This window comes from Pungitius pungitius, chromosome 8 (assembly GCF_949316345.1).
Source record: "Pungitius pungitius chromosome 8, fPunPun2.1, whole genome shotgun sequence".
In the NCBI taxonomy this organism is placed as follows: domain Eukaryota; kingdom Metazoa; phylum Chordata; class Actinopteri; order Perciformes; family Gasterosteidae; genus Pungitius; species Pungitius pungitius.
The window spans coordinates 20623368-20645344 of record NC_084907.1 but is presented as its reverse complement, the minus strand read 5'-3'; the positions used below and the strand labels follow the sequence as shown (position 1 = coordinate 20645344).

At 45.8% G+C, this 21977-nt stretch overlaps 1 protein-coding gene across 4 annotated transcripts in view; it reads right to left on the bottom strand.

The window, feature by feature from the left end:
- Positions 1-21977, bottom strand: part of LOC119229746 (kazrin) — a 72446-nt gene that overhangs the window by 28976 nt on the left and 21493 nt on the right. For all 4 annotated transcript variants that reach the window (XR_005121649.2, XM_062564150.1, XM_037490421.2 and 1 more), the window contains exon 4: positions 15533-15749. Coding sequence is in view for 3 of the 4 variants with exons in the window: in XM_062564150.1 (XP_062420134.1) it covers positions 15533-15749 (217 nt within the window). In the remaining variant the exon portion in view is untranslated. The remainder of the gene's footprint in view (positions 1-15532; positions 15750-21977) is intronic.

Genomic DNA, 21977 nt, shown 5'->3' with positions numbered 1-21977 from the left:
ATAATAAAAAGTAATCCAAAGTGAAACTTTTGCGTCCAAGTTGAACGTGTTGTTGTTTGATGAAACTGCGTCTCAGTTTTTTTTTGTTTTTTTTTAAGATGAAAAAGAATGAACCACTTCAACATAAAATAATTTAACATTTATAAGATTTAGAGAATGTGGTCTGTAAAAGTCATTGTGGTCTATGGTATTGGATGATGCTGGAGGCGGAGATGATGATCACTGATGGAAAGCAGAGTCTGTCCAGGAAGCTGAACATTGGTGTGATACCCAGGATCAAACTAGCTTTAGTCGTGCACTGAGAGATGAATGCATCTCATTATCTGCAGCAGTTCAAACTGCTGAGAGGAACGGAGGCACTTTTTATCCTCATGTCAGTGGGAACGCTCTTTATTCACCACGTTGTCGCCTACACTGCAATTGTCCTCTCTTTCACTGTCCGTGTCTTCCTACATCCTCCTTCATCAATCAACCTCTTATAATAAAAGGTATAAAATCCCCAAATCCCTCAACTCATCAAGGACTTTTTCTCTTAGGACCCCCCCCCCCCCCCCATGATTATTAAGATGACTCTCTTGCTCTTCTTCTGCCCGTCACTCTTCGCCCCCCCCCTGGGTCTTTTATACCACTGCACCATTCTTTTGATCTGCAGGGGAAACTTCAGTAACTGCAGTAATAAGAGCGTGGAGGCTGTGAGGCGCATACAGCCGGCGCCCTGCAGGGCCCCAGCCTGAGGGCCATGGAGGCCCTTAAACATGTAGTCAAACAGAAAGAACCGAAGGTATGCGAGAAAACTTCATAACTGGATCTAGAGAGATTCATTCCCACGAACCCTTATGGCGCAATCTCTTCACGAGACCACTGCACAGTATCAGAATAGCATCATAATCAAATGAGGAACATTGAAACAGCAGGGGTTTTTTTTTCATGCCTCCCTGAGGCCCGGCACTCCCCAGGGACCGAGTCGGAGGGGATGGAGAGCTTCATGCTCCGTCCTCTTCTTCCAAAGTTAATTAACAAACAGTCGGCTCAGGGTCTGGAGGCAGCATTTTCGTTTTCTTATTTGTGCAATATTTCTGTAGGCAGACCTCCCGAGACATTCCTGAGCATCTGGCCCACCTCATGCAACAACCACTCTTTCATTTCACACCGCCGATGAAAGCTTTTATGTCAACACCGGAGATCAATTAAACAAGAAGGTTACTGTGGGAAATTTGTCCGGGGGAATATATGTCCGTCTCACTGCTAAACTTCTGTTTGAAAACAATTCAGCTCTTGTTACAAATATGTACTTAATAATCATTTTGCTTCCAAATTACAGTTTCATTTTAACTGACTAAAACTTCTTAAAGACAAAACTTTAAACTTCTTTCAATATGATGAACCCTGGAGGTTATCGTCCCTATTTCAGCTACCAAAAACATTCTTTCAATTATCTCTGAATTTAATCTCTTCACGATGATCTAAAACCGTGAAACCCTGGATGTGAAAGTTTTCGAAAAAAAATCCTATTCCCACGATATAAACATACTGTTTAGATTAAAGAGCGCAACAATTAAAAATTTAGGCTCAGAATTCAAGTCCTGAATGAATGAATCATTCAATGCCTCAGAGACAAGACTGAGCACATTACCTGCAAGTGATCTGCAGACACTTTAATACCACTTTAAATAGCCTTGGGAGAGATGTGACAGTATTGGAAGACCTTTACCAATATGCAAGATGTTAAATACACGGTCAGTGAAAACTTAGATTAGAACCACTTGAGCAAGAGGTTTTGTTTGTGAAATTGTTGGTTTTTGGTGAAATTTTCTGCCAATCGATTGATAGTGTCAGCTCAAGCTTCTATATCGAACTCAACTCAGAGGTCATTTTTCCACATGCTAATTCAACATCCATCGCAGCTCTTTGGCGTGCCGTCTTACCAGGGTTGCTAAGTAACCGTTGAGGCAGCAACCTTTGGCTTAAGCTTTTATCTTCTGTCTGAAGGAAACGTCGGAGCACGTCAGAGAAAGTAGAGCCTGCAGCAAACGATTGATGCGAGGTATTAAAAGTCAACAGTCTTCATGCATAAGTCCTGTAAAGAGACCTCAAGGTCGGCGCACAAACACAATTAATGCAGTCGGAGCTCCGAAAGCACAATAAATAACGTTAACCCTTTTTTGTTTGAACAGAGATGGTGGAGAAAACATTTTATTTCCGTACGCAACTTTCCGTTAAATGATCTGAACGAATATTCAGAATTTCTCATTCTCTGCATTAGTTGCATGAAATACTGTCTTTTTTTCCTCTACTCTTTTTTTCAATGGATTGTATTATCTGCCAGTGGTTCTCTCAACTGTGCAGAAATAATACATCATACATACATTTATAACATTTACAAAATACCTAAAGAAGGCTTTAAAAAAAAAAAAACATTAAACTAAGTCCTCTTAAGCTCCTCAGGGGAGTCTCTCCAACACCTTAGTGCTGAAATAACAAAGGCAGTGGGTTGCCTTTCTTGAATGAACCTTTCTTCATCTTCATCTTCATACCTCATCCTTCCCTAGAAATCTCAGAGCAGCTGGCTGCTGTTGGATCATAAAGACTCAAGCTAAAAATGCTAATACAGTGCTTAAGAATGTCAGGACGAATGAAGTGATAATTGACTAAGCTCATTATAACCGGGAACTACGGCGGACAGAATCAAACACATTCTGGATTGCATGATTAAGGAGCCGTTGGAACCCGCAGAAAGAGCAGTTTAAAAAAAGGGAAAGGCTCCTCGTTTTAAACGCGTTGGGCTGCTGCATCGTTGCAGCGATGCAGTGCGGCACAATGATTCACACTCGTCCACTTCCTGTTCCCCCGACGTGCCGGTTGCCCCCCCCCCCCCCAAGTGACAGACACTTAATTAATTTGAAGCGTATCGCCCCATCGTGTGCGTTTGCTGCCTGCACAAGCTCACACGTACACCCGGGCACGCCGGCTTCAGTGTGCACAGATATTAGCTCATGCATGTGCACCTCTGTGCATTTCCCACCCCCGGGCATGAAAAGTAATGAACTCCTGCCGTTGCACCTCCACTCGTCCGAGTTCCCAGGGTTGTGCAGATGGGGCGCGTCATCTCCTCAGTCCACATCTGTCCTTCCGCCGTGGCTTCTTTGTCTCTCAGTGTGAACGCTGGTGATGCAACAGAAAGCTTACGGCTCTGGAGGACGAAGATCACCGTGCGGATCAAACGCCATTCGTCCAAACCCACCACGTGAAGCTTACCCCAGCATTGGACTGGTTGGGATTGGACTTTCCCACCCCCTGCTGGCTCACAAACCCCAAACACCCCTCTGTACCGTCTCTCCCAGCACGGCAGATGGGAGAGTCTTTTGAAAAGGGCCAAAGACACTGATTCACTGCTGGCTTTACAGTCATTCCTAAACCGGCACCTCCGGCCTCCAGCTGCGCAATCAGACAGCCCCGAAGAAGAGCGTATTAGAAAAAGCTCACGAGCGCAGTGTCACAGAGACATATGTGAGGCTACAGAAGAATCTTGGCGTAATCCTTTGATGTCAGCGGCGTTAAAAGGAGCCACTCGTAACACAAACCACGGCAGCAACAATGGCTCCACTTCCTCTAACACCAGGAAGCACCGTTAAACATAAGCCACTTCAGTTTCTGTCACCCCCCCCCTGTCGGAGAAATCAAATGACGTCAACACGCTAGATACTGCACGCCTGCGTGTGAGTGGAACCGCCAGACGCACCCTTGTTTTGTCCTACAGCCATTTTACATATTTATTTATATCTGCAAGTTGTTGTGTCACGCCAATCTATTGGCTTTAATTGGAGTGTTTCTTTTTGCAGACGCGGTGCAGAGGATAACGGTCTCCCGCTTTGATTGAGAAGAGGTGACGTTGCCAGTTGTACACTTTGGTTACGGAATTATTTACAGGCCTTAAAGCTGCTTTCAATTCTTGAGCCGACAATTCAACATTTCCATGCCTTCAACAACAACAAAAAAGACAAAATATTCCCCAGCCAACCTGCCTTTGTGTTCAATTTACTCTGCTATTAGAGCTCTCTCTTGTTATGGTTTATGCACTTGGACTGGCACTTATTTCTGTGATGGCTTCCACTTCACCTGAAACTTCCCACTCGCTTATTATCTAGAGTTCAGTCGAACCCGGTTCACTCCTTCTATGACACTTTGAGACCACTTGCATCCCTTTTTTTAAGCATGAGCCCTAAAATGATGAATATTTCTGTTAAAGTGACAAAGGCTGTAAACTGATTTAATAATGACAGTAAATTGTCTTGGTGCAAAAGCAACACCAAGGCTTTACAAAACAGATATTTTGGCATTTTGATCAGAAAATGTTCTTAACACCCATGTCAAAGTATTTTAATACATGTATTTCCGCCACTGCTGTTTACCCTTTAGCATACTTCAGTATTTGAGCAATTTGTGAACACTTTGTGCAGCGATGGCACATTAATCCAGTCCTGTTAAGGCTGTTTCACAAATGCAGCATATCTCACGAACAAGCAGGTGAAGAATCTAAACAATCGGGCTTTTCGGGGTCTGCAGCGAACCCTCTGGATCGACCGCACAGCCCGAGGTCTCTGTCGGCTTCACGAGGACAGACAGGAGTGGTGTCTGGAGGAGAGAACCAATTAGCGCTCCCTTCTACGGCCTGTCACCCGACCGTCTGCCCATCCCCAGCCTGACGGAGGAGCCTCTCCAGTCTGCTCATTCCGACCAATTAAGGTCTAGCTGTGCATTACCACACACTCATTACCTGTCTGTCAGAGTGCTCTGCTGCTCTTCACGTTCGCAGTTCATCAGTCTGAGTTTCACCCTTTCATCATCACCTCGTCTGTTCCATACCATCTATTTCTCTAGTTGTCTCAGTTTGTATATTTGTGGCCTGCTCTTTCTTTTGGTCTCTTTTTCTCTCTCTCTCTCCGTGGAACAGAAGGTAATACGGAAATATTCTCAAATATTCTAACCTGCAGAGAATATAATTTGTGGCTGTGAATTATATTTCGGATTATTTGGTCGGACAATGTTGTTTGAGCACTAAAGCAAGGGAAAATTCAAGTGGCGCGTGTCCATGGAAAATCTGGAAAACCCCAAATGCGCCAACTGGAAACGATGTAGGGATATTTATAAGTGCACAGACACTGAGAAAAGACTCGCCCCGCAACGTTTCCCCTATCAGTTTGCTTACAAAACAATAAAATAGCCAGATGTTGGTCTACAAAAGGCTGAACTGTGGTCATAGTCATAGTGCGTGTGCGTGTGCACGTGTGTGTGTGTGCGCGCGTGGTGTTGCTTAAGCTGTCCAATTGGTTTATCTGTGTGAGATGTATGGCATATCTGGAACTATTCAAATTCCCACACACCCTCGTGCTACAAACCATGAAACCGTAAACCTCTTAGAAATGAACAGTCATTTGGGAGCACATTTCGAACTCAGGAATCCCCCCCCCCCCTCCCTTAAATGTGGTGGTGCTGGGAAAACCAAATTATGAAAGAGAGATTATTCCAGGAGAATAGCTTTAGGAAACAGGAGAGCACAACAAAAAACGGTTTCACTTTCGCACCGTTATGATAATTTCTGTTTCATAATTAGGATCATGGCGAGAGGTCTTTGAAGTGAAAGCAGCCTTAATAATAATTACTGTACCGCTCTCCTGCCCCAGGTTCTCACATAGCTTTTCATTTATTCATAAAGGTGGCACAGTGTGAGTAGAAACCATTAAAACCCCCTACTGGGCCTATGTTAACTTGTTAGAAAGGTCACAACAAGGACTAATAAGGAAAAGTTGCATCTACTAACAGATATTAATGGTCACTTGAGCTAAACACTGAATACCAGAACTTCCAATTGAGTCCAGATGGAGCAGCCAGTGAGTCATTCAGCAAACAGGGAACCTGCAGAGGGCCCCATTGGTCCTGCTGCTCGACATGTTGAGATTTACTTTTTGTTTGTATTAAGTGTAATTCTGGAGGACATCCCTTTTCTGGCCCTGCTAATATGCCATATTTTGATCTTGACTTGTGAGCCAGTGAGACACCTCTTTTTTTCTGCTGGTTTCTCGTTCCCCCCCGATCTATTTACACTGTAAAGGTGTGAACAAGCGCCAAGAAGCTAAAGTTTTAGCTACTGCTATTTCACATATAGTCAATGGTTACTCTTGTGGCATCTCAAATAGAAGATGTGTGATGCTGTTGTAGATTAAAATACCTCAAAGCATAACCATTCATATTTGTGTTAATGCTTGAACAAGTATAAAAAAAAACATCCTGATTAAAGACTGACAGGTACCATATTGCTGTGCTTTAACTAGATGCATATTAGAATTATAACATGGAATAATTTCATTGTGTGCACATGGATGAGATTAGTTTTTTAAGGGCCTACAGTTACAATTACATAGTTCTACGTGTGCGGCGGTCCGATTGGGCCTCGTGTCTGCCTCAAGCAGAGAGAGCGATGCAACTGTGAGGTGAACATTTGAAAATGTCAGAATTGACTCAAGGCTAATTGGCCAACAGCAGCACATCAGAAGTGAGCGGATCTTATCTCTGTATCTAGAGCGTCAGACTTTGTTTGACACACCTGTAAAGGACTCCACAGACCTCTGAGCCTCACTGTGATGCCACCAGTCCAGTGCTCAGACAGTGTGCTTTACGTACTCACCACAAAATCAATTCAGCGGCACTCAGGGTCTATTAATGGAGCCTAGTCTGAGAACTCATCCTCTCCTCTTTTCTCCAAACCTCCGATATTTATCCCCTTGTCTCCCCTCACCTCTTATTTTTTTTTTTTGCTTCAAGACCCCGCCGTGGATTGTAAATTACACACACACACACACACACACACACACAGTAATAGAGCCGGTCTTCAGCTGATGCACATTAGCCATGAAAAAACATTAGCGCAGTGACTCCCGGAGATCAAACCCACAGGTAAACTCAAGTCAGTAGGACACACCACTATCGCTACTATCACTGAAATCCCTCCACAATGTATAATAGTGACGGTCCATCTATTCGATAGTAGCATGAAATAAAAAGGCCTCACTCTCTCTGGTTGCACACCGTTTGCAAATGAGGTCTTGCTGCAGGGGTGGAACAGAGGCATACTCGGGAGTTTTGGTAGCACATTCCTGGACAGAGAGAGGAGCGGAGTCTCTTGCTCTGTGGCTAATTTGGAGAGTCTGTGGGAAACCCCTAAATCTGAAAACCCCTCCAAAAAAAAAAAAAACCCCACACCACTTCAAGTAATAGCGACCATGTTGAATGGAACTCATTGTTCCAGAACGGAAGATTCCATCATTTTACCAACATACGAGGGCCAATACTAGAGAGTGGATCCGGAAGTAACACAACAAATCAAAACCACGCCTCTCTATAGCCTCCTTGGAGGAAAGGTTCCAACGCAGTGATGCTAGATTTTATACAGATCCCCCCCCCTCAACATGACACACATTATCATTACCTGACTTATCAGCCTGATATATGAAAAAAGTGATAACCATAGAGGAAGAAATGATCAAAGTTGAGAATCAGGTGAGACGATGACATATTCAATCAATAAAGAGAATCACTGCAGTGAGGCATGGTTCAGTTTGTCTCATTGCTATGCATGAAAACTGGAATAATGTTGATACAAATGATGAGTCTAACTCAGAAAATAGCCTGCTGGGAATATTAACTTAGCTCTCCGTGTTCCTCCTTTACTCTATTAGACATAATGGGAAGCAGATACTGTAAAAATAGAAAGAATAGCTGAATGGAATATAAACTGCTGATTGTTTCATTGTTATTTGCATTCCAATTTGCATAATTCAGGATCAAATCGCCCATGGCCATTTCATTGCGTGAGCATAGAGTCCACTTGGAAATATAGAACTTTTATCCGCTTTTGGTGTGTTTGTTAATTTATTGTTTATCGAAAATGCAAATCAGTAATTCATTTGTGGAGATCGACCTGTGGTATGTAGTATGATGCGGTCAGGTGGGAAAATGAGATTGAAAATAAACGGTTTCAAGATCGACCGCCGGCTGTGGGCAGCTTTAAGAGGCCTCCTGATGAAGACGCCTCTTTGAATGGCCTCCTATACCTTCAGAAATGTACAAACATGCTTCTAACAATACGGAATAAAGCTCTGAGGCCGTCCAGTCTCCTGCTAAACGGAGTACGTTTGCTGTGAGCGAAAATTTCACCACTTACAGCAAGAAATAAACAGAGTTACCGGAATGCACACACACAACAGCGTGTCTGTGTGCACGCGGGGTTCAGTAATTGGGGACCTGATAAATATTTGTGTAGAACCTCCTCCAGCATGAGAAAACCCACCAGCATGCTTTCGACACTAATGCCTTTCGGGCTGCAGACCCAAAACGATTCAGGGGGATGGAGCTCAACCTACAAGCTTAATGTGAACATTTCAGGGGGCCCGGAGAGTCGATGATGACCCGTCAACACAAAATAGTAAAGAGTAATACAAAAACACAAACAGAAATAACTCAAAGAAACACTTTTATAAACAAATTAAAATTGTAAAGAGGTAAAACAATGTTTGATTATGTGTCTGTGTTTGACAATATGGCTTAAATCTAGATGCAGAGCATGAAATAAAGTTTAGTCGTGTTGTTTCTGACTTTGTGTTGAATTCAAATCACTGAATTGGAACTAAATACACTGAAAGTTATTGGAAAAGAACGGTGCTCAGTGTGAATCAAGTGGCATCCAATCATTGCACACCCTTTGTTGCTTTTAAGTTTTTTTTCTCACAGCAAAGCAACAATTTCAAAGGAAAGCCCGATTTAGCCATCTTAAAATTTCTCGTTTAGTATGAACCATTCGGTTTGCAAGGATACAGACCAGCCAAGGACAGCTGGAAATACACACATGCAAGAGGCAAACATGTTTGGGATTTTTAAAGTATCCAAATTCTCACGGAGGATCTCTGCTTTCACAGCCCAAAAAAAGGTATGTTCTGCTCTTCCTCAAAACTAATTTCCCTCAATGTCTAGTCCATTCTCTCTTCTGTGGCCAAGGAAATGATATGTACCAGCAGCAATAACAAACTCTCCACTGCTAAAGCAATGAGGCATTTTAATGGCATGAGCTGAGGCTGCTGTGAAGGCGAAGCGGGCCTCCTCTCCCTCACTGTCGGTCCCTTCCTCTCTTTCTCAGAGTCAAAATCATTGGAGGTTTGTCTTCTAAAGGGATTTGGATGATTTGGGTTAGGCACCACAACACCTCGCTTGTTCTACACGCAGCTCCTTCGTTGTCTCAGTGCAGGAGCCAACCTTGTTCACTTCGGGGGGGGGGGGGTCCAGTGTGTCATTAATGGAGACATCAGTCCTACATCACCGGAGGGTTTGCTGCGTCAGGCTTTTCAGCCAGACTCGCTGCCATCAACTGACCTCAAACATAACGGCATCGTGCCATGACTCCTGCAGCCAGACGGACAGGCAGAGATCGTCTTGCGTGAGCTATTTGTGGACCTGCGGCATGATCTTAGAGGCACTTGATGAAGTCGATGGTCTACAAGACGCAGGAAGTGATACGCGCCTCATTCATTCCACAACGGGAACTCTCTGCGGTCTTAAGGAGGCGAGTACATACAAGAAACCCACCATATATTTCAGATTTTCTCCAGTGCTTATACTGCATGTGAAGTTATGATGAGGGGACCATTTGAAGGAAACGGGGGACAAAGAGGCCATAACAGGAAGCAATAATGGTAAGTAATATCATTAGTCTAACTCAAAAGCTAACCTTGTAATGTGCTGTTAATCTGAGCCACGACCAGACACAAAATAGCCTTATTAAATGGCATATTCATAAAAACTGAAGAAAAAAAATCATTTTGAATCCAGTTCATGAAGCTAATTAGCATTTGTAAGTCACTCTGATAATAATGTCATTTCAGAGCATATCAATGCTCCGCGTCACGCTTAAAGTACTCTTCAGTTCCCCTTGAATGGGCTTGTTCTCTGTCTCAGGGCTTCCTGTTCTGGTTCTGCCTACACTGCCGGTTCGCAGGCCCGTTCTACCCTCAGAGGCGGCAGGTAAAATCCGGTGCCCTGTGGGGATTTCCCCCGCCTGCAGCAACATGCCGTCAAAACCCGAAGGGATGCCCCCACCGGTGGGCACCCGTGGCAACACTTCTGTCACCTCTGCTGATGGACCAGAGACGCACAAGGGTCTGCAGTCCTCTGCCGAATCGGAGCCTCAAGGAAGTTGCACGCCGCCGCTGGGGGAACAATGGAGGGCAGCTTCCTCCTGTACGGACATGAAAAGTGGATTTGTGCGTCCCAGCTGTCCTCCCGGCTCCCGAGGCAGCCACATTTAGGGGAGGAAACTCTTGCACTGGTCAAAGATGAGGGGCCATCGGCTCTCAACCTGCACAGTGAGTTCATTACGTGGATTCGCATTCTCTAACACGGCGAAACAAATAACCACAGTCGTTATTTATTTGAAGCCATTACTGGAGAACAAAAGGCAGCCAATGTGCCAGTAAGTACTTCTGACTCCTGTTCAGCCAATGGTTAAGTGCAGAAACACTCAACTAAAATAGAAATAATATGGAGGATAAAATATATTAGACCGTATAAAAAGGACTATTGCTATAAAGTAAGTTAATACTGCAAATAAAGATGTCTCATATAAGCCAATTAGAAGTATGTGTTTACTCTTTATACGATGCGTCTGTCAGATTAGTTTTTTGCGTTGGTCCCAAATTGGTTTTCTTTTTTTTTAGTAGTGTTTAAATTGCAGATGTTGTCATATTTTTCTAAGCTTTCACTGACTTAATATTCCACCTAAAAACTCAATATTACAAAAACACTGTTGTGTTATCATCTACTCTTGACCTCAGTTGGATTCCAGAACCAATGCTTTGCATTCCTAATTTGACAGTGAGCACTGTGGGCCATTAGACTACCATCATTTGGGAGGAACTTTAAAAACCACTGCCTTTTTTTTCCAAATATCACTGTGGTCAAAAAAGAAAATCTCTTCTCCAAATGTCAAAGTAACTCCTCCCCTCCAGCAGCGGCATTTTCCTCCGTTTTCTGAACCCCTGGATTCCCAGCGATGCCATTATTTTAGTTATTTGAATGAAGGAAGTCTAGTGAGGAAGAGGAAGAGAGAGGGAGTAATATGTTGGGGGAGTGAGGGGCTGCCTCCCTCTCGCTATTGTTTGGATACAGTTGCTCTCACGCTGCATTGACCACAGACAGGGCGTGGCCGAGGGAGGCCGGGCAGGGAATAAAACCAGGGAGGGGGGGGGGGGGGTAATTCGGGTGGTGATGGATACAGGGGGAAGGTTAGAGCGCATTGCATACTTTCTCTGCATGAGGACAACGGACAGGAAGGCGGGGGGGCTGGGGGGGGGGGTGGGATGTCCCCGGCGAGCGTTAACAGAGAGGGAGAGTTGAAGAGAGGAGTTGGGGCGCATTGGGATTCTTTGCCCCCGCAGTTTGCCGCTCTGTTCTTCATGCGCACAATGAAGTGATGAAGAGACCGCGGGGGCCTCTGACAAATTCAGGCCAGATGGGGAGAGGATTCTTCCCCACAATCACTGCGCAGAGCGCATTAGAGCCGGTCGCCACTTCTCCTCTGCAGGGAAAAGATAATCACCTTAGTCTTTTAGGAGAATACTTCATCAACCCTGGTTTTCGGTTTGGATGATGTCTTTCAAGGTCTCAACTGAGCTGATCTTACCCTTTCCCTGATTACAGCACTCCAGATTGCTCAATGGCACCTATAATTGGGCTGCAGATTTGGGAAATCAGTCTCGCTCTGGAAGGAGCTTCTTATCGGAGAGATTCATTCAAAGGAATATCTCTTCATGAACAAAAGGTACAAACATTGTACAACATATATATACACATACAGCAATTTGTTCTTTTGGTAAGGGGTCATATGTATTGGAAACAGAGTAATGTACCCATATCATTCATAGTCCTGATTACAATACCAGCCTATAATATTTAGTGCAGCTAACACACTTGAAACCATAGAAACACTAGACTTTCCTCAATTATTTGACAATACCATGACTCATCAGACACCTTTTTGTTGGTTTGACGTTGGATAGTTGTTAATATTACGTAACAATGAGCATCTGTACCACTTCCACCACGGACACAAGGTCTATAGCTCAATCAGAACGCTTTATTTCAGGGAACCAATTGAACAGCAATTGTTGCCCAAAACACATCACCAATTTTTTTAAAAACTAAAAGTGACTGATCTAAACTGCTAATGATTCTAATAGGCATGCTCCTCTGCTTCCGGGTCCTGTTCTGGCGGCACACACAGTAAATTATTGGACGCTGTGTAGTTTCTCACCAAATTGACCTCGTACTACTTCATAGTAACTGTAACCTTTCATAAATTGACCAGATATTTCGCAGCACAGGTGCTTATCTCTAGTTCATACAGGTCTTGGCGGTGTACCAACAGCTAGTCAACAAACGCAGCCGATGCTGAAAATCCCTTTTACTTCCATAATCCTGAGCATCCAAAATAAAACAGCTTACTGTAAAGCTTTGGTCTTAAAATGAATTGTGTCATCCCAAACGCATGCAGTATGGGTCACAGCTTTTAGAAAGGTTTATGGATTAGTATTGGCAGATTCCCAGGAGTCTGTGATGAGCACATCCTCAACAGCCGACTGCAGGGTACCGATCTCCCAAGAGCAGAGGAGATTGTGAAATGTAATACCCCCACAAGGTGAGCAGACGTCTTTTAGAGGACAACGTGTTTTCATGTTGGGCCAAGCGAAATCTTCTTCCCCAAAAGGTCACCCGAACAATAAATATGGCAGCAATGCACTTTCCGCGTGGTGAAACATCCGCGTCGTTTAGGAATGCTAAACAAGTCCTTGACATTGGTGTCGTGTATTAAGAGGGCTCGCTAACAATAAAGGGCTGTCACCAACCTGGCAATGAAAACCTCACTGCAGGTTGCTCTCTTCACGGTGGGTCAAAACTACTCTAAAACAAAGACGTACACAAATAATTATACAAAATGTATATAAAGTATGATAAAGTCCTGATGACTGATTTAATCTCTTGTTCCTAAACATTTATAGGAAGAGCACATAGACAACGTGAAGTCCCCCATTTGTTTGACCTTTGAAGCTTTCTTTTCAGCTTTTTGGCCATCGCCATCTTGTTTTATTGAAGCGACATGCGATCCGTCAACGAAAAAGGTAGTCACTCTCCCTGCACTTCATGAGCATGAGCATTTATAAGGAAGTCAGTTTATACATATGAAAAAAAAAGAAAAAAAAACTGTGGTTGTTCAGGTCCTCCACAGGACAGAGCCAACCAATGGACTAACACACAGTCTTCTGTGATAATCCTTGAGGCGGATACACCCTTAAAGAAAATGTATCTCCCTGAGCCACTGGATGCTGCCGCTTGCTCATCACACACCAAAGCCGCATCATCTCAGAGATCTTTCAGAGGAACCCTGTTAAATGTAAATAAACGTCCCGGTTCTCGGGCTCACCCGGCTCTGCTGTGTTACTTTAAAAGGAAAAGCGGGTGGTCGAGCACCCGTGTGGCTGTGTTGGGTTTCAGTCACCTGACCGCTGGCCTGGCCTGTGGGAACAGGAAGTGTGACATCACTGACATTCAGGAATGCCCGGAATTTCAGTCTGCTCTTTTAACGCCGCTGGAACGAAGCGGGCGGGCGGATACGGCAGATAATTCAATGCAGCTGAGTTATTCCAGCCCTAAAGACTCAACGCGGAGACCGACTTCAGCCCTCCGTCTGTATCAGTGCATTCTGCTCAATGCGGCTTGTTCCAGCCAATGAACTAAACTTTAGGCTCGACTGTAGCGACGTGACGGCTGACGTACTGGCCAATCGAAACACATGCAGGCGCACATTCCTCGGAGGTATTGCACTGCTGACCCTGCTGACCCTCACAACCAAAAGACTCGACGATTGCTGGCTCGGTAACTTGTTATTATTGTAAATGAAAGCATAAGAGTTATATTATATAGCTCTATCATAAGAAACGGATAAATCTTCTGATAAAGCATTCATCTGACCCTCAGACTGCACTTCTCGGGTCATATGTGAACTAGTATTTAAAAACAGCGAGCGTACTAAGAGTCAAATGCACACACAGGTGTGAGCTTCTTTACTGCAGGCGAGGGCACAAAAGAAGAAAGTAGCAGCTGCGACAATCTTGATGTGCTTGCTAGTGAGTCGACATTGGCCCGATGTTGCTGCCCTCTGTGCTCATCTGCTTGAAGTGGTAATAAATCAATTAATTGGTATTTCACCCCAATAAAGTTTGGGGAAACTTGAAAAACATTAACCGAAATCAAAGCACTTATGGCTCCATAATCTCTGTCTCAAAAATGGCAAAATTCAACTTGAGAGCAAATTGAATCTCTGAAGAGGCCGTCATCATAAAAGCGGGCTTATTTCTGAAGATCATGTGTCCTCATAATTTTGAGGATTCATTCATGCACTAATTCCTGAGAACGGGCAACAAGTCTGAAAAATGCAGGGTGCGCGTTCTGCTTCTGGGAAGCCGTCCTACGCTGCCATGTACTCCCCTGGAAACAAATCTCACACCGATCTGCTCTCAGGCTGCAGGGCCAGCGGCAGACAGAAGGAATCACCTGCTGCTGCGCTGCATATGCCCAACACAGGGAGCCATTTAATGGGCCCTGACAGCACGTTGTCTAACAGGGTGTGATCTCAATAACCCCCCCCCGGGCTTCTAAACCTATTCGTCCTGCAACATCTGGTCTTTTGGGGGGGGTTCAGTGTTTTTTTTTTCTTCAGCCCAAACTTTCTGCACACACAGGCGACAAAACAAACAAATCACACCCTCTTGCAGTAAGATTTGAGTTTTTCGTGGCTAATTCTTTGCTCCGCTGAACTGACTCGATCAGTGGTGTTTGCTGCTCAGCATGAGAACCTCCACTCAGCTGAAAAGCTTTAACATTCACAGGGGAACCTCCGCTTGAAGCGAATTTCTCATTCATCACATCTCATTCCCCCGGCTGAGTGACGGTGCCGTGGCGTCTGTGGGCGCGCCGGACCCATCGGAGATGCCCAGAGCTCAGTTTGAGACTCCTTGCCAGAGCCGGGGAGGGAGCGGAGAGGGAGCCAGAGCTGGAGGGAGTGCGGCCCCACAGGAGTCCAGCTGCTGGCTGGGAAACCTAACTGGGAACCGGCTGTGGCCCACGCTCTCTGACCCCACCCCCCGGCCCTTCCCTTCCAACGACAACAACAACCCTCGCTCTGCCTCTTCTTCTCCTCCTGCCTTTTCCACTCTGTCATTCTGGACTTTGGCGGAGCAGGAGTCACACGAGAAGCCGCGGAATGACACCCTTCTCCCCGCTGCACATTCCTCGAGTGCTTCCCACCGTTGATTTCAAAACACTCTCACACGTTCATGTTCTCACACACACACACACACACACACGCACACACGCAGGGAGGAGTAGGTGTGTGTGCACTCACGCTCATTCACACGGATGCTGTGACACTCACCCCGGTAGTGCAGGCTGTCGCCGTGGTGGTGGTGGTGGATGTACTGGTGGTGGTTCTCCAGGGCCGGGGGGCTGCTGGCACCCAGCTCGGCCAGTCTGCGGCTGGTGGCGGAGAGCTCGGAGCGGAGGTTGGTCACCTCCCGGCTGGCGGACTGGATGGCCCCGTCGATCCTCTGTGCCAGCTGTTTGTTGTCTTCCATCATTTTAAGGATTTTCCCCTGAGGACCAAATCCACACAGAGCGGCATGGTGTCAAGTGGAGCGTTTAGAGGGGGGGGGGGGGGCGATGCTTCCTCCTCCTCCTTCTTCTCCTCCTCCACCTGTGCTTCCTCTCCCACAGTTTCCTTCGCGCATAAAAGAAAAGCCCCAAAGAAAGTCCTCCTTCAGTTCTCCGCGGAGCAGCAGCGAGATGATGTCTACCTGTTACTGCACAGAGAACCACCTCAGCCAACTGTGTGTGTGTGTGTGTGCAGAGCAGAAGAGAAAGAGAGTGAGCGTGGGAGAAAGAAGGAGAAAACGCAAAGAGATCAGAGAGAGAGAGAGAGAGAGAGAGGGAGGGGGGAGAGTGGTGGGGGGGGGTTTAGCTGAGCAGGCGGAGGGGAGAGTGAGGAGAATGTGCTGCGAGCAGCTGCTCTCAGAGAGGACCCGGCGCACACTGAGATGACATGCAGCCTTTTTTTTTTTTTAATGGATCGTACCATGTGCCCGGAGGACGAGGGGGGGGAGGAGATGAGGGATGGGGGGTTTTGGGACGCAGTTGGACACCACCGACTACTCCAACCACCAGGAGTATCACACACACCCCGTGGAGCCTGTATTGAGTTAGCAATCATCTAGTAGGTCAAAAGTACAGATTGTTTCTCCTTTTTTCTTGTCTCCTTTCTGTGTCCCTGCAGCCACGGCCTGGCGGCAGTATTAAACCCTTTGACAAGCACTTGTCAAGACTCCTCTATTTTTTTAAAGTCCTGCTCCCACTCTCCCTTCCTCCCTCTCACTAACACACCCGCTGTCTTTTTGTCTCTCCCACCCCCTCTTTTTTTTTTCACCCCATTATATATTCATCTCTTTGTCCTGGGAAAGCTCACCCCCACATCGGTGGAAGGGGGGGCTGGCTCAAGGCACCCGAGGGGAAAAACATTTCAAACTCTCAGCGCAAACTTAGCAGAGGGCAGAAGCACGGTCCACACAGAGAGGAAAGAGGCCCGCAGGAGTAGAATCGAGGCGGGAACACGGTGGATCTTTAGCTCTTTGATCAGGAACAGCGCCGTGTTATCTGCACAGCTGAGCGATCCCACCCCACACAAATTTTGGGTGGAGACCGGCTCGTTTAGGTTTATGCTGTTCAAGCTTAACTCAAAACAAGCCCGGATACGATGAGCCATCGCAAATTCGGGAATCTGCGTTGGCCGTTTTCATTTCCCAAGTGAGAAAATCCACCCTGTCTCCCATAACCAACCGAGGCGAGGTGAGTGATACATCGCCGCCGCTGTCATCTGAGGCTCAGGCGATAACGGGCCCAACGCTCATTGGCATTCACACAATGACACGGAGAGGGAGAGGCCGACGACGGCGCCAATGCAAGCGTGGCGCGCTGACGAGAAACACAACACTCTTGGTTAGACTGACAGTTCGTTTTTCTGCTTTTGTTGCAGATGAGATGTTCATCAGATAGAGGATCATTGGTGTGGCCTCATGGGACATTTTACCCCATTGTCCTGCCTCAACTTATCAGCTGCCGTTCTCTCTATGGTAATAATGTATCAGAGTTGTGTGATACACAAGTGATTGCAGTCAGATATATCCAAGTACGAATCAATGCCCAATTGATTTTCCAGAATACTTGGTGTATTATAATGTCTTTGCGAGAGAGGGCTGTCAATTTAGCCTTGAGAAAGTGAATTGACTCCATGAATAAATCACAAATGTGCACACATCTAATAGCCTCTAAAATATTGGCTCCAAGGTAAAAAAAGAAAAAAGAATCTGATGTTTCCAGTTTCCTACAATCACACAAGAATAACAGTACAAGAATTGAGTTTGTGCAGCGACATTTGTCTCCCTCATTATACCTGAGGAAAGCTTTTAATCTCCACTGTCATAGATAATTATAACAATGTACCCAGTTATTCACTACTTTTTCTAATTCGTACAATTACAGCAGGTTATGATAAAAATAGGGCTGAAATGATCAGTCAAGGAATAAGACCATCAAAGGGCCAATACAACAGTTTCACAGTGGACAGCATACTAAGATGCTCAAACTTTTTCATATAAAATGTTTACCAATGATCATTATCACATTTCAGCATGCCAACATGTGCCATTTACAGTTCATAAACCAAAGAATTGTTAATAATCTGGTATTGCACGTGGAGCACAGGGAACCCACAGGGACCAAAGTCACTGTCCCGTCCCTCCGTCCTGCAGGTTTCTCTCGGCTCCTTCTTTCTCCATCTGACCTCTTTTGATCTCTCAGCCTTCGCACGTGACCTCTTCTGAAATCTAAAGCCACGTCTCCGCTGTGGGACTCGTGGGGGCAACTGTTGCTTACCAGAAGACGCCAGGAGAGTGGCTTGTTTTGATCACACCACGGGTTGCCAGATCGTTATCGCCGTCTAGACAGTCGCATCAGAGCCCCCCCCCCCCCCCCCCCCCGATTAGTGCGCTGGCCCCGATTTGTAGCTGATTATCAACGGGGCCGCAGGAAAGGTCCTCCGGTTATTCCTACGCCGCTGTACTTTTGTTAAACGAGGTCCACCTTCGCAGGAAACCACAACCACGGTTTGCGGTTAGCTTTGCGAGGGCTTTCGTACGCTCAAACTGTGGCACGCGAGGAAATTAATGATTCGGAGGTCGAGGGTTCGGGGACGTGTCCCAGATGTGCGTCAACAATCGGATGAACACGGTGAGGATTGTGTAATTGTGGCACATCCAAAACACACGCAGTCGTCCTCTGCCGGACCGAAACGGAGACTTTTTCCTCGGCTTGACTGCTAAGTGGTTCACTGTGACAGACATGGCGGGGATTTTGTGTTGTTGGTTTGCTCACTTGTTTGATGCCAATAATGGGAGGTTTAATTAAGTGTGTCGAGGGTGTGCAGTTTAAAAGAGGTATCGATGCACAGTCACCGTTGACTGTCTGCCCGGGTTAATTGAATATCGACTAATCCTCTACGCGCTGGAATGCTTTCGAATTTTTTCCCGATAGCAAAGTGCCGAAATGCTCTGCTCAACTATTCATGTTGGTCTTATCAGGGGCCTGAGGAAATACTCACCTCCCTCCAGACTTACCAAAGTCCATCAAATACCATTAGAAAGAAACATGTCTAAAAGCGCCTGCGGGGATGCGAGTATGGAATAGTTTCATGTGTGAATAGCAAGATGAAATATAATATAATATTTGAAAAATAATCTTGGTGTAGGAGACGTGTTCAGTGGCCGCAAATGGTGAGTTTATTACTTTTTTATGACAACTCTGTCCACAGAGCTGCGTGAGTGCAGGACGCAAGCTTCCACATCTGGAGAACCACACGGAGTAAGTAAGTGATACTTGAAAAATAAAATGGAATCTAGATGTGTGGGGAAGCGTTTGTAGGTAGACTCAAGGGAAACTCCAACGAGTGAGTTTCAACTGCAGGGCTGAAATGCACAGCAGCATCTCTCGCTGTGGCGCTTCCACCAGATTTTTTGAGCCTTTTCTTAAAGGCAGCCATAGCTTTAAAGAGAAATGTTAAATGTCAGCAAACAACGGCGATTCCTCTTGCACAACACATACTTTTGATCTGATTTCCATGTGAAAGGTTCTCGTTCATGATGGGATGGAGTGCAGATCCGAAATGGAACGACGTCGGGTTCAATTCTTGGTCAATTAACAAAGGGCCTCTTTGATTAATTGGGTTTTAAAATAACCCAAAAACATTTCACTAGTGAATGAAGCCCCTCAAGCAGACTAGAGGCCTCACTGGACGTCTTCACGGCACACTGCTAACATTATGCACGTCTATTCCAGATAGATGTTTTAGAAAGTCTCACCCTACATAGAAAGGATGTAAAAATCTTTCTGCTCACGCACGCAGCACGCTGCCGACATCGAGGTGTCCAAGAGGTTTGATTCTCTGCTTGCAGACAGGTAAATCGGCAGCGTATTTGGATCTTACTTCTGTCCGTCTCACCGTGAGTGAAGTGCGTGGCTGCGGGAGTAAAAACCCAAGTAACAACCAGCACAAATAAGTGCTGCATCAAGACGACGAGGGGTTCGAGCTTGAGTGCGTTATTGAAGTTTCAAATTAAAACAACTGTTTTCTGTGCCACCGCCTCCTGCTTCTTTGGCCAACATTCTTCACAAACAAGACACTTGAGAGAAAAAAAAAAAAAATAGGCCTGTTTGTTGGCTCGAGTAAAGCTTTCGCCCCTCAAAAAGGCAGCTGTGTGGTGGTGGTTGATTGATTTTGTTTACAAAAGAATACGTGAAGAAAAAAAAAAGAAAAAAAGAACAGCAAGCGTGCATTTCCCTGACGTAGAGCACACAGGAGAAAGAAAACCGTGGAAAGCTGAGTTTCTGTCACTTACAGTTCACTGCGTCAAATGTGCTCGCACAGAATGCAGATTTATCAAATGCAAATGTCACAGCTGGAGGATGAGGAAATAAATGGGTATTTATGTGTGCGCTAGTGACGGCGAGAGAAAGCCTTTTGCCCCCCGAGTGGTGACACGTAGCGACAAAGGGGCATTGATGGAAGTAAACACTGAATGTGTCCTTCTCTTTGCCTTTCTCAGTTGGCTTTTTCTCTCTCTGTTGCATGAATTAATGCAGCCACAACCCGTATTTCTAAATGTACATTTACTTGTCGCATTATCTTCTAACCAACTATTTGTTCAATTTCAGCTCTCTTGTCAGCGTTGTTTTTGTAGATACGTTCCCATGACCAAACAGTGTAACATTAGTGAACATAGTGGAACTATTAGCAGCTGAAATGCTTCATATTTCCTTCCATCAATTGGTGGTGGCAAAGCTAAAAGGAGAGTGAATACTGGACTTAAATTTGCCAAGAAGGTGGCAAATCTGCACAAAGCCAACCTTATTGTTCTTTTTTTTTTTGTTGCACGAAGGGCTTCCTTGAAATGTTGAAGTCGGAGGAAACTCTTTTTACAGCAGTCATTTTTGGAATTAAGAATCCAGTAGTGCTTGTCGGCCTCCCCCCCCCCCCCCCCCCCCCCCCCCCCCCCCCGTGCACAGTCCAGTGAGCTTCGGGTGTTGCTCTGCACTCTGCTCTTTAATCACCAAAAACTCGCTCAGGCCGCCGGCCATCAAGAAAGCAGCTGCTTATTTCCTCCTCTGCGACTTGAACTCTGGCTCCTTTGGCGCTGGCCTTTGGAGGCTGAGACACGGCCTGGAGCAGAGCCCCCATTATCAGTTGCCCGAAACTCATCTCGTCTGTCGCCCCCCCCCGGTTTCCACTCGAACGCCTTGCGGCCCGTGTTCCTTTTCCGTCTCTCACGGCGTGGTGGTGATGAACGATGAGTCAGGCCCTCCACTCGGTGAAAACGGTCGAAACGGGGGGGGGGGGGGTTGCGGACGAAAACGCGTTGCCAGAGGCCTAGGCGATAAAGGCTCGTGTGCAGGACTCGGGGGGGGGGGGGGGGGGGTGTCGAAGGGACAGAGGGTGCACTGAGGAGGGTTTAGCTATCGACTTCAAAACCCGAGGGATGGGAAATAAAAGTCTGCTGATGGAGAATAAAATTCTTCCACAAAAACCATCATTTTTGCTTCCTGCCGCACCAAGGCCTCAATTCTGCGCCCTGCTGGCGGGTTTCATGCATCACCACATTGTCGCTTTCCGCTCAATTCCCCTTTATTGTAGTCATATGTTGTCCTCAGCAATTAGACATGTTGCAGTCCTTTCTAATGACATCTACAGAAAAGGGGTGCAGGGTGGGGAACTCAATTAGCTGTGAGTGAAAAAGATGCACCCTTCATTCATGCCTTTTCTGCTACAGGGCACACAATCACACATTGATGTTGAGACATATCTTAAAGTGTTATAATCATCAACTCAATCATCAACATTATTAAACATGGAATAGTTTGTAGTAGTAGTGGCAGCTTAATTACTGCCCTGATTGAAGGAAAATATCAGCTACAGGTCATAACTATCGACCAGCTGTGGGAAGGAGCCAAGTAGCCGTCCCTGGGTGATGCTACGAGAGAGAATACCCCTCCAGGTAAAAAGCTCATCTATTGCCAAACCGTGCCCTACATAACCTCTCTCTGTCGTTCTGCTCTCAGGGCAGCAGAGCGATTTTTCAGAAGGGAAACTGCAGTGGAAGTCAACCCCGACAGAGCTCTCCATGTTGATTTATGATGGAGGTTTAGTTATTTACTGGCCAATCATCGCAAGCTGCTGAGAACAGGTGAGATTACAACTCCCAAGACTTGGAGCAGCCTCG